This window comes from Anopheles bellator, chromosome 2 (assembly GCF_943735745.2).
Source record: "Anopheles bellator chromosome 2, idAnoBellAS_SP24_06.2, whole genome shotgun sequence".
In the NCBI taxonomy this organism is placed as follows: domain Eukaryota; kingdom Metazoa; phylum Arthropoda; class Insecta; order Diptera; family Culicidae; genus Anopheles; species Anopheles bellator.
In genome coordinates, this window is record NC_071286.1 from 1737984 (window position 1) to 1750056 (window position 12073).

Here is a 12073-nt window from a genome sequence, read left to right on the forward strand (position 1 = left end):
CAGCAGCTCGTTGTCAACAACACGATGACAGTTGCAGCACAGTTGTGTTCGAAGAAGGTTGACGCGTTTTCTTTTCCAATGCCCACCAAAGGTGGGCAATAACTCATTAAATAACAAGCCCGCGACCTTAAATCGTTTATTACGGTCGGAAAAGATCAATGTAAAACAAATATTTATTGTGGAACAGAGCACTGTGACACTGCGGCTGCGGCCTACTGCGAGAACAAAAAAACAATGCAGGGAAACGTCAAAAGGCGCAAAGCAAAAACATCTGCGACTCACTGTGGCAAACATATTGTGGCTTTGTTATTGTAGCATTGTGGTGGCCAGCTTTCTTTTCGTGGCGGCACACGATATTATGGACCCTAGTAGTCGGTCGGAATGTTAAATCAGTCCCCTGGCAAGCGAGATCACGATGAATCTGCAGTCCTTGTTTCAGGATTTCAATCCGAGGTGAGCAGCGTGAAGGTCGCTGATGTTTTTGCTCTTTTCCTATCTACACGGTTCACGGTCTCGCGTATTTGTTTACAAGGGCGATCGGAGCGGGAACACAAGCTTACCATTGTTTCCTGTTTTTTGCAGTAAATTTGTGGTCCACTGTTGCCTGTTCACGTTCACCATTTTGTTCTGCCTCCGCTTGGACGACTATATCGGTAAGGGCGGACGAACGGGCCCCGCACGCCATCGATTGATATTTCCCCCTGTCTATTAATAAACCCTTTTCGTTTCGTGCTAGATTGGCCGTACTGGGTGGTGTTTGTGCCGCTATGGGTGTGGAAATCAATTGCCACGCTGGGCGCCATCGTGGGCGCTATCGTGTGGTGTCGATATCCGCACTACAGGTACGCAGCCCGAGCAGGTAGATCTTCCGGATCTAACTCGCGTCCCGGCTCTAACTCGTTCCAGGGTGGAAGGTGATTCGTACTCACATTTCAAGGCGATGCTAATATCGCTGTCGCTGCACCTTATCCTACTGATGTTTGAGCTGCTGGCCTGCGATCGGCTCACTTCCGGTCGCCACCTGTGGGTGCTCGTGTTCATCCCGCTCATCTTCGGCAGTGCGGCCAGTGTGGGGGCCTGCGTGTGGGCCGTCAAGCACGACCGATCGTTCGAGCTGGAGCTGTTCTGTGCCGTCAACGCACTGCAGTTTGTGTTTTTGCCTCTCAAACTGGACGGGCTGGTGTCGTGGAGCTGGGAGGTCGTCTTCGTGCCACTGTGGATCGTGCTGTGCCTGAGCCTGGTCGCCGTCCTGTACAGTATCATCTTCTGCGTCATCCTGCTGCGCACGCCGGAGGTGTCAGCGCAACAGAAAAAGTCCGCTTTCTACTCTGCCATCGGCAACTGCGCCACCGTCATCCCCGTGCTCATCTTCCAGGTGCTGTTGGCCGACAAGCTCGACGAGGATCTCAACTTGCCGTACATAGCCGTGGCCGGACCGCTGCTGGTTGCACTATTCACGCTGATTCTGCTCAGCTTCAATGCCAAAGGTGGTAACAAGTGTGAGTACCGACGGTCAGCCGCGTTTGCTCTCGCCGAATCCCTGGCCCGTTGAACTCTTTCCAATCTCGTTGCAGGGTGGTTCGGAATACGGAAAAACTTCAGCCAATTCTTGCTCGGCGTGCTGCCTTGCCTGCAGGAATACGGCAACATATCATATCACACGGAAAACGGGCAAAACGTCCCACTGGACAGTGCCCACGTGCAGTTGGATGAGTTCGAGAAGTACGACAAGAAGAGCAAAAAGGCGCTGACGAAAAAGAACGATCACCTTAAACCGGTGGTCCCGATCGTCAGCATAGAGCTGCCCGATTAGAGGCCCGTCCGGACGTGGAGCATAGCTTTTTTGCGTTAGGCACACACTCACACCGTTCTTGTTGCTGATTGCCCGGTGGTTCTCTTCCCTTACGCGTAGTTCGGTTGAGTGTGCACTCGAAAAGTTGGATTTGTTGCTCCGTTACTCTTACGAAACGATAACGTTACTTTTAGTTGAAGTTTTAGTACCCAAGTACAGTGCTGCGTCGGATGCGGCGAACCGTACAAAACGAAAACTCTCGTCAGGCGCTCATGGCGAGGGATGATGACAATATTTGAATTTATTGGAGGTTGCCGGTACCGATGGATTATCGAGGATAGCTTTAGGACTAACGTACATTCATTCTGCAACCCCGGGCCGGGGGAATTGTGCCGATTTATGATGGCGTAGTGAGAAGTCGGCTGAACTTGCTGCCACAGAGCCGGATGCTTTGAATGCTTGAAAGGTTGAAAATATTGTTGTACAAGGCATAGCGCATTACTCGGTTCAGTTGTAAATAGGGCACGGTTTGTTAAGCGATTTGCGGCCTATTCAGCGTGCAAGTTCAATAAAACAAAACTGGCCAACTGGTAGGCAACTGCGTCGTCGTGTTTCCTTTTTCGCTACTGTTCTCATGCGCACCACTGTAGATCCACCGCTCGAACTCGACAGCATAAACGCGCGACGTTGCGGCAAAGTGACAGCTCGGAAGCGTCGAGCATTTTGTGTTTGTGTGTACATCTCGTGTTGCCTTTCTGCTGCCCCTGCTGCAATTGCTCTGCATTTTTTATCCGCAACAGATTGCCCGAAAGTGGCAAAGTGCGGCACGAACGAAAAATCAATTACCGCCGAGCAGTGCCAGAAATTCTGCGTCTGGGTGGGGAGACAGAAGAGGGTTACATAAAGTACCGCATTCGATCGATAGTTTTCGGAATTCAGTGGCCGCGCGGTACCGTGGAGGGCTGCCAAGTCGCATTCGGGTCGCTACGGTGCAGGTGTGCTGCTGCTGTGTGCCGCATTGTCCCGGGAGCTTGGAACGGAAGCGGAACACAAACGCGGTTTCGCTTCCGGCTCCTGTGTGGTCGCGTCGCGAGTGCTCGCAAAATGGATTGGTGGCAACCGTGGTGTACCCTCTTCGATAGATGAGCTTCGAAACAGTTAACCGGTCCACAACGACAACGCATCGCCATCATACTCATCGCAGCACGCTTGTAGAGGCCGAACATTTAGTCCACACGCCGATCGTAGTAGCCTGCTATGCTGATACGGGAACCAGCGTAACGACAGTAGCAAAAAGTGCATTCACAACCGCTGCCGCAGCATCCTGCGATTACATCGAAGACACATCGGAGCGTCATGAAATTGAGTATTACTGCGAACGGATCGGACGCACTGACCCGCGCGACGCATCGGACGGGCCGTACGATTACAGCGATTTTAAGCTTGACGCACTAGACTTTAGCCTCACCAAGCGTCTGCTAGGAGCCGTTTTCTTTTTGCTTGTTATCTACGCTTGGAAGCAGTACATTGACGACGAAGAAGAATCCGACACGATCTACATCTAGTGAGCGCACATACACGGAACGGGACAATGGGGACGAAGAAGGTGTCCTACTTTTTTAACCCGGACGTCGGAAACTTCCACTACGGGCCCGGGCACCCGATGAAACCGCACCGGCTGTCGGTAATCCACCACCTGGTGATGAACTATGGACTGCACAAAAAGATGCAAATCTATCGACCGTACAAGTAAGTGTTGCGATGGTTGCTGCGAGTGTCCTTTCTATTTCCTTCGTTTCCACAGAGCGAGCGCACATGATATGTGTCGTTTCCATAGCGACGAGTATATCGAGTTCCTGCAACGCGTTACACCGCAGAACATTCAGGGCTACACCAAGTGCCTGTCGGTGTTCAACGTCGGCGACGACTGTCCCGTGTTCGACGGGTTGTTTGAGTTCTGTGCCATGTACACCGGTGCCTCGCTCGAGGGCGCACAGAAGCTGAACCACAACCACAGCGATATCTGCATCAACTGGTCCGGGGGGTTGCATCACGCGAAAAAGTTCGAAGCGTCCGGGTTTTGCTACGTGAACGACATCGTGATCGGTATCCTGGAGCTGCTGAAGTACCATCCGCGCGTGCTCTACATCGACATCGACGTGCACCATGGGGACGGGGTACAGGAGGCGTTCTACCTGACCGACCGCGTGATGACGGTTTCGTTTCACAAGTACGGCAACTACTTCTTCCCCGGCACGGGCGACATGTACGAGATCGGGGCGGAATCGGGCCGCTACTACTCGGTCAACGTGCCCCTGAAGGAGGGCATCGACGATCAGAGCTACGTGCAGGTGTTCAAGCCGGTCATCTCGGCGGTGATGGAGTTTTACCAGCCGACGGCGATCGTGCTGCAGTGTGGGGCCGACTCGCTGGCGGGCGATCGGTTGGGGTGCTTTTCGCTCAGCACCAAGGGCCACGGTGAGTGCGTCAAGTTCGTCAAGGACCTGAACGTGCCGACGCTGGTGGTGGGCGGCGGCGGGTACACGCTGCGCAACGTGGCCCGCTGCTGGACGTACGAGACGTCGCTGCTGATCGACGAAACCATCTCGAACGAGCTGCCGATGAACGACTATTTGGAGTTTTTTGCGCCCGACTTTACGCTCCACCCGGACATTCCCAGCCGGCAGGACAATGCGAACAGCAAGCAGTACCTCGAGGCGATCACGCGGCACGTGTACGACAATCTGAAAATGTGCCAGCACGCACCGAGTGTGCAGATGTTCGACATTCCGGAGGATGCACTGTCGGAGGATCTGAAAGCGAACGCTGACGCGGAACCGAACCCGGACGTGCGCGTCAGCCAGGAGGACGAGGATAAGCTCGTCGAGCCGAAGAATGAATTCTTCGACGGTGATAACGATAACGATAAGAGTGAGAACGAACCTTAACACGATCGCGGGCGCGCGTGAACGGAGAACTGCCGACATCTTCCATACAAGACACGCACGCAAGCACGCGCCGCGGGCATACTTTAAGTTTTAGAAGGTAATAAAATAACCAGCTGAAACCGAGTATTGGAGATATATTTTTTGCACCTTGAGAAATTCACGTCATGTGCATCACATGAAAAAATATGAAAAAGAAAAATAGCGAACTATGGGTTAGTAATCCTGTTGGTCCGGAACGCGCGGAGTTGCCAGCGACTGGTAATCGTCCTTCAGCTGGGGCGTGCAGTCGGTGTCCGCTGCGGTTGGTAGAACCGACGACGGGCCGAGGTCATCCAGCGAGAGCTGCGTATTGAACTGCTGCTCGCTACCCGTGGCCGCAATGTTGTAAAGTGACTGCGATGGGTCATAAGAAACCCCGCTTGTACCGGCGGCTGCCGGTTGGCCAGCATCTTCCACCGCCCTAGTGTCTGCCGCGGTTGTGGAGGCGTCTTGTTCGAGGCCTTCTGCTGGATCATGCTCCTGCTCCTGCTGCTGCTGGTCGGCTTGGTCGGCTGGTTGCTCATCATCGCGCCGAACCAGTCCGAGCATGTCGAGCATGTTGCGCTTGGACGAGTTGGCCGCTTGTGCCGCTTCCACCGACGAGAACACAGTCCCGCGTTCGCACGCAGTCAAGTGGCGAGCCAGCGCGTTGCCGTCGTTCGAAGAGAACCCACAGTTGCAGTGCATTTCTGTCGAGAGCGTCGCAACGCTTTCCGGCGATTGTGCCGCGGAGCACGCTACGGAGTGATTAACTACCGACGGCAAACAAGCCGACTGATACGCACATTTGACGCACTGCAGCAATCCTCTGCGAGGTGGGGAGATCAGAAAAATTAGTGCCAGTAAAATGGGCGAACAACCCGAATACCTACATTATGTGATTGAACGAATCAAAATCGTTGCCACACTCGAGGCAGATGCTACCGCACTCCATATTCAATTCGAGCGCACTGTACGCTTTGGCGACGCGATACGTGCACAGTTCCTTCAGGACGATCGCTTTTTTCTGCCAAACGAGAGGAGTAAGTGTCACGGGAGAGGACTCACGAACGAAGACTAGGTGTCTGGTTTCTTACCTTCGGTCGGCGAATTTTGGTTTGCGAATCCGTCGGTAACGCCTGAACGTCGGTTGGCTCGCAGGAGCTAGACACGTGATCGAAGATGCTGTGAAACTTGTGTTCGCCCTTGCTGAGGAAACTGAGCGCACACTTGTGGCACCGTTTCGAGATCGTTTTTTTCGAGTGCTGGCGCAGGTGGTGCAGGAAGCCGCGTAAAACCTTCTCGAGTGCCTCTGGCCCATTAGCGTGGGTCGGCGATACCATCTTTTGACAGAACGGACACTGGAGCAGCGTGGAGCGATTGTGGCGCTCGTAGAGATGATCGATCGTTATGCGGCGTGACGAGCTGCGGAAGTCGCACCCAGCGCACCGATACGGCATTTCGAGCGAACGGTGCCACTTGGCCATGTGACCCACCAGCACCGACGCGGTACTGAAACTGGTCTGGAAAGAGAAGAAAATCAGGAATCGATCGTGCTGAAGCGGGCTTGGAAGGGTATTATTTTACCTCACAAATGAGGCAATTCAACATTTTCCCAAAAGCACACTTTGTCTCGAGCGGATGGGCGACGGAATTGTGTTTCGTGAGTGCTTCCAGGCTGCTCATGTACTGCAAGCAATATCTGCACTGGAGCAGGTCCCCTTCTTCCGGCACCTCCGGCGGTTCGTGTGCGTGGCGCAGGAAGTGATCCAACAGATCAACATTGTTATCGAACGACAGCTCCGGGCATTCGGGGCAACCCAACCGCAAGCCTTTGCGCGGTAGGGCACACTCCTTCACCGCGCTGTTGACGCCCGTGCAGCCATAGTAGTAGGACTCCAGGAACACAACATCGTCCTCACGCTGCTTGCTGGCGGCCACCGGCGGAGTCTTCTTTGCAGGCAGCGGTGAAGACGGCTTGCTGTTGGCGCCACCAGTGGATCCGGCCACCATGGAAGCGTGTTCCTCGTCCCGTTTCGCCTTTTTCAGCAGTATCTTTTTCGGCGGTTCCGGTGGAAGCGACGGGCTGGCGGTCGCTTTTCGTGTCGTCGTCACAGGGCTCGGAGCGACCGGCGATTCGGTGGCAGCTAGAGCAAGAAACGTAGTTGAGCAATTCGAACATTTGGCAGTAGAAGTAGAAGGAAAGGGCTACTATGATTGACCGTGTTTAGACTCAAGACTTTGACAACAACTAACAATTCGTGGCTCGCTCTAGGCTACGCTCCGTCGCACCGTGTATCAAATGTAATGGAACAGTGTTTATTATTTTCTTTTTCATACAAACAAACTCATTATCGATAACTTTCATCACTTGCTTTCATTTGTTTTCCCTCTCTTTCGATCGCACGGATTTTTTGTCTCTAGGTTTTTTGAGGGGGGCGGTGAAGTTTTCAAAAAAGAATCACTCTTTAACTTCTAATCCGCTGAAAGAAGAAAAAAAGAAACGAAAACAAGTGATGCGTGAGTGATATCCTATAAGCGTGATACACAGCGACTCCAGAATAAACATGTGGAGCGGCGGGACTGCACTGACAAACTGAACGAACTTCCACGAATTTCTCTAAAGCACAGTTGGTGACACGAACTACGACTCTACTTTGATTCAGCGAGATATTCTCTAATTGTCTGTTTTCTAGAGTTCAACAGTGTTCTGGCATTTGCTGCGATTGAGGTTGATCGTACGAGGTTGATGAATGCGAAGAAAATGTGTTTCAAAGGGCATATCGAGCGTAACATGCGTGTGTGTTTGCTACAAGAGGAACGATTTGATTGTGGCAACAATTTATGGTCAAAAATTAGTATAAAAATAAAAAAAACATGCTATCTCATTTTCACAAACTATCACCAAGTACCATCCTATCTAATTTACACAAATCACTTTTCACCAACCACTCTATGATCACAGGGTGCTATAGAAGCTGCAACCATCTAAGCAACCTCTTGCACCGAACGTGTCGTTCGAAAGATGCAAACGAAAATGAAAAGATTGACCAGCAAACGAGTCTTGTGGCCCATTCTTTAACGTCAACTGAATGAAGCGGGACAAAACATTAGGTGGGGAAAATATGGATACTAACAGCGATCCTTCGATTTCCGGCCGCGTTTTCCGGGAGTTGTTGATGGTGTCGTCGTCGGTTGGCCGCGCGAAGTGCCCGCCACTGGTTGGGGACGCATCGACACGAGATCCGGCACAATCACCCACTGGCGGAACGGATCAGCTGCAACCTGGAAGATACAATGGCACGGTGGATTAAAAAACAGTACCAACGGGGCATTGCACTTCGCGAAGCCTGTACCTTATTTAAACGCGTCATCAAGCTTTCCTTGTTCTCAATACGCGACTGTTCGGCAATGTGGCGAACAATGTTATCGAACGCGGTGCATGGCGTGGTGCCGTACAGTTCGCGCCACACGAGCTCGTTCAGGAACTGTTGGATGATTTGACGCGACAGCAGCGACAGCGTGCTTTGGAACATTCGTGGCACGATGCTTCGCAAGTAGTTCATCACGTTGGCGTTGCTGCTTCTCTCGTTCGCCTCGGACGGTGGCACTTGCTGCACGTTGTTGTAGCCCATGCTGTGGAGCGTCCCCTTGTCCACGGTGAGATCGGTCAGTATGGTGCTGTTCTTGTGAACCCATGCCTCAAGCGGTTCGAGGATTTTCGCGAACCGCTTCTTGTAGCTTCGATCCCCATCGCTCGGTGGATCCACCGCCCGCAAGCGTATGGTGTTGGCTTCACGATCAAGAACACCCAACACCTCCACCTTTACCTGACGTTGCTGTCCATCCTGAAAGGGAGAACACGATCGTTGAAAATATGACACAAAATTGCGGAGCGACCGGGATGTACCTGTGTCGTCGTTCCTAGGGAAATGACGCCTACTTCGACGGCTTTTGCTTCGCCACCGAGCTTGGGCATGTGGCGGCATAAAGCCAACGTGCAGATGGAGCGCAGCATTGTGTACAGTCGCTTCATGTACAAGTTGTCCACCTTTACCCAGTTGACCACATTGGATATGCTCGTTTGGCAAGCCCAGTGGTAGACGAGCTTCAGCAGCACGGTCGGCGCATGGGGAGAACCTTCGAAAATGGATCCATTGAAGACGGAAGTGAACCGACCCTGGCAGCAATTGCTGATCCATACGTATCCACCGGAGTAGGCGAACTTGGACGCATCGGAGTACATGCCCAGCTTCAGCAGGGTTCCACTGTGCACCGTGCACAACTGATCAGATTTGATCAGTCCCTGCTGAATCAGCCACTCGGTGAACTTGGCCGACGGGTACACTAGCACGCCCTTAACCTTGGCATCGAGAACTGGCCGATCGGTGGGAGTTCTATCTGCCACCCGTAACGACGGCCGGGCGATAACCACCAGCGATGGGAACGTTTTGCCTTGTATTTTGCTGAAAGAAATCTCGCGCGAGTCCGCCGGCGCATTGCTCGTATCATCCGTGGTTAGGTCGACGATCGCGGACGGTTCGGCCGTGGCACGTTTCTTTTCCTTCTCCGCGCCAATACGCAACCCACCGATGGACGTAAACTCTGTCGGGCGCACGTTCGGAGCGGGTGACACCGTTTGAACGGGCGATTTTGGGCGCCGCTGTTTTGTTTCCGGCGGTTTTTCCGGAGTTTTGCGTGTTTCGGACAAGTCCCGCGATGTTCCCGGCTTTTCGCGTTGCCTCACGCGTTTGGACAGTGGCGTGTAGTCTTCGTCCTCGTCGCCAATCTCCACTGTCGGTGGTGTTGGAGCGCTCGTTTCCTCCTCATTTGGAGGGCGCTGGTAGGAACGTCGGCTCCGACGTCGAGTTCCCACTGTCGGCGTATCCGGCAATGGCGATGCGTGACGATGGGGCGCCACTGTTGCACGGGGTGTTGTAGCGGCCGGAACGCACGGAACCGGTGGCTTCTTTTTTGCGAGCGAGCTAAGCGGTTCCGAAATCTGTTCCAACCCCGGCACCGGTCCCAGTACCTGGTATGCCGTGAATACTTCGCCGGAAAAGATACTTTCGCCACCGTGTTCCTGTACGATCGCTTTCAGCTTGTTGCGAACCTCATTGTGCTCTTTTTCGGCCCTCTCATAGGCTGCTTTCTGTGCCGGGCTGAGCTCTTCGGTCCAACACTCGAGGTTTAACGTTGGCACCTCCTCCGGCGCCATGTTTGTTTTCGCAGTAGGCGTCGACGACGAATTGCGACTGCTTTTTATGTGTAGCACTGCTTTTAACACAGACTCGAGTGAAATAACAGCAAGCACGATTTGGCTCGTGATGGTTAGTGACTGGAATTTTGTGTTTACTGCGAATACACTGTATTTTTCACCTCAAGCTACTGCACAAATCACCCAACGCGTGTGAACGGCGTCACTCTCATCGATGATGACAGTGCTGCCAAACGAAGCGAGACACACGTTGCCCTGACAGATGATGATGATGATGTTTTTCGATTCTGACAATAACCTAGTGGGATTCCGGATTCGCATGTGCGCATTTTTTGGAAAGAAAATGTTTTTCGTTATTAGGAGGAGTATTTCGACTACCGCGGCACTGGCGGGCAAAAAAAACTTCCGAAAGTTTCTGCTGCACAACAAGCGTGGCACGAGAGTCTTCAAACAGCAACGTGCCGCAAATCCTGCCCTGTACCCCGATATGCCGATCGACAAACGGGGTGTGCGCGACACGGGAGTGACCGTGGCCAACCAATTCACCGAGATACGGGAAATGATTCCCGAGCTAATTGTGCCCAATTTGGATGGCTGCAAATTCAAGCCGTACGTTTCGTACAAGGCCCCTGATGTGGTGCAATCGGAATTCACCAGCCAGGATCTGTTCAACGCTGTGTACGCACAGAAGATAATGGATGACTGGAAAAGTGGGAAGCTGAACGAGGACGGCAGCCCGGTCGAACCATCGGCGGACGAAGCCCTTTCAAAGGACGAGGCCTGGGCGAAGGCCCGGAAAACTGGCTCGGATATATTTTGAAACAACCAGCGTCCTTGTCGTTAGTCAATAAATTACGTTTATTAAGCTGTACCCGCTCAGTCTCGCGTAATTCAGAGTAAGGTTTGGCGTAAGCTGTGCAATTTCTTGATCCATCGTGCCATTCGCTCGTCGTCATCGCCTGGAAAGAACTGAAAAATGTGCGACTGGTTAAAATTGGTGACTCCTGGCGAATGCAGTTCCGTCTTCGTCTTACTGAGGGATGAAAGAGAGAATCTTCCTCCAGAACCTTCGGTTGTTCCGTTGCGGGCACTTTGATGGTTTGAGATGCAAGATCGATAACGATGTTGGTGACCGGTTTCCTGGTGGACACGAACGCTTGAGGAACGAATTCGTCGGCATCCAAATTTTCCAATTTCGCAGCCGTTTCCGAATGATCAACGAGGTTGGGGTCTGCGTTCATGGATTTGAAAACGTACTCTTTCTCCAGAGATTTCCTAGGTGGTGAAGATTTTCTCGAATTCTTGGACGATCGTGAACTGGTGCTACTCGCATGCGAACAGCTGCTGGAGCTACTGGACGTCGATGAGCTGGAGCTGCTGGATGAGCGACGGTAGCGCTCCCGGTCGCGTGACGTGCGTCCTCGGTATCGATCGCGAGATGTGGACTTTTTGCTAGACGAACCCTTGTAGCGTCGATCATCCTTGGATCGGCTTCGATAGGATGCTTTTTTCTCCTGACGGTACGACGATGATGATGTTACCGAGCGAGATTTCGATCGGTCCACGCGCCGGCTTCTGTCGCTGTCCTTTCGACGATATTCATATTCCCGTGACCGGGAGCGTTGCTTTTTGCCATGCTTATTACTTCGATGCGATTTACGGGACCGGGAAGGCGATCGCGAGTATGAGCGAGGCATTAGTCCCGAGACGGTTGTGTATTTCAACGTTTTTTATGATAAAGTCTGGTAATAATTCGTTTTGCACTACTGTGGTTTGTTGCAGCGAGCTGTTCTCACATTCGGCAGGGTTGCCAATGTTTTGATGATTTCTCATTATTCGAAATTATTATAAATATACACTAACTTGATACACCCTGTAACTGAATTTTTAGTTTGAAAAGAGCGTCGGCTCTCTCACAAGCGCGCGAAATTGGCCCCCAGAAGCTGTCAAAAACAGACCGATTGTCAAAAGGCAGATTCCATTGAAGCATTCGATTGTTTAGTAAACAAGTGCAAAGTGGACGATTTTACAAAAGCGCTTAAAAAACGATAGTTAAATGGAGTCTTTAGCATTGATTAAAAAAGAGCATGGTGTTGA

General features: G+C 52.3%; 5 protein-coding genes across 6 annotated transcripts; 3 read left to right on the plus strand and 2 right to left on the minus strand.

The window, feature by feature from the left end:
• Positions 1-59: 59 nt before the first annotated feature.
• Positions 60-2376, plus strand: LOC131209237 (transmembrane protein 185B). 2 transcript variants are annotated; one of them, XM_058202250.1, is made up of 5 exons: positions 60-453; positions 583-653; positions 737-842; positions 907-1499; positions 1575-2376. In XM_058202250.1, exons 1-5 carry the CDS (start codon positions 416-418, stop codon positions 1811-1813), a joined length of 1047 nt encoding a protein of 348 aa, XP_058058233.1. In that variant the 5' UTR covers positions 60-415; the 3' UTR covers positions 1814-2376. The 2 variants fall into 2 exon arrangements, with proteins under 2 accessions (XP_058058233.1, XP_058058234.1); XM_058202251.1 differs by having other exon boundaries at positions 583-652; positions 808-842.
• Positions 2377-3383: 1007 nt separating this feature from the next.
• LOC131212485 (histone deacetylase 3) lies at positions 3384-4854 on the plus strand. Its single transcript, XM_058206365.1, has 2 exons — positions 3384-3541; positions 3597-4854. Exons 1-2 carry the CDS (start codon positions 3384-3386, stop codon positions 4738-4740), a joined length of 1302 nt encoding a protein of 433 aa, XP_058062348.1. The 3' UTR covers positions 4741-4854.
• Positions 4855-4894: 40 nt separating this feature from the next.
• On the minus strand, positions 4895-10020 carry LOC131209131 (uncharacterized). Its single transcript, XM_058202125.1, has 7 exons — positions 8669-10020; positions 8115-8606; positions 7896-8043; positions 6346-6905; positions 5856-6281; positions 5652-5785; positions 4895-5587 (listed from the first exon to the last, which is right to left on the minus strand). Exons 1-7 carry the CDS (start codon positions 9974-9976, stop codon positions 4954-4956), a joined length of 3702 nt encoding a protein of 1233 aa, XP_058058108.1. The 5' UTR covers positions 9977-10020; the 3' UTR covers positions 4895-4953.
• A 263-nt stretch (positions 10021-10283) lies between these two features.
• On the plus strand, positions 10284-10847 carry LOC131209258 (large ribosomal subunit protein mL41). Its single transcript, XM_058202279.1, has one exon. It carries the CDS (start codon positions 10296-10298, stop codon positions 10794-10796), a length of 501 nt encoding a protein of 166 aa, XP_058058262.1. The 5' UTR covers positions 10284-10295; the 3' UTR covers positions 10797-10847.
• LOC131209257 (splicing factor Cactin-like) lies at positions 10712-11766 on the minus strand. The gene is made up of 2 exons (XM_058202278.1): positions 11011-11766; positions 10712-10945 (listed from the first exon to the last, which is right to left on the minus strand). The coding sequence occupies exons 1-2, from the start codon at positions 11671-11673 to the stop codon at positions 10868-10870; spliced, it is 741 nt and encodes a 246-aa protein (XP_058058261.1). The 5' UTR covers positions 11674-11766; the 3' UTR covers positions 10712-10867.
• Between the last annotated feature and the right edge of the window lie 307 nt (positions 11767-12073).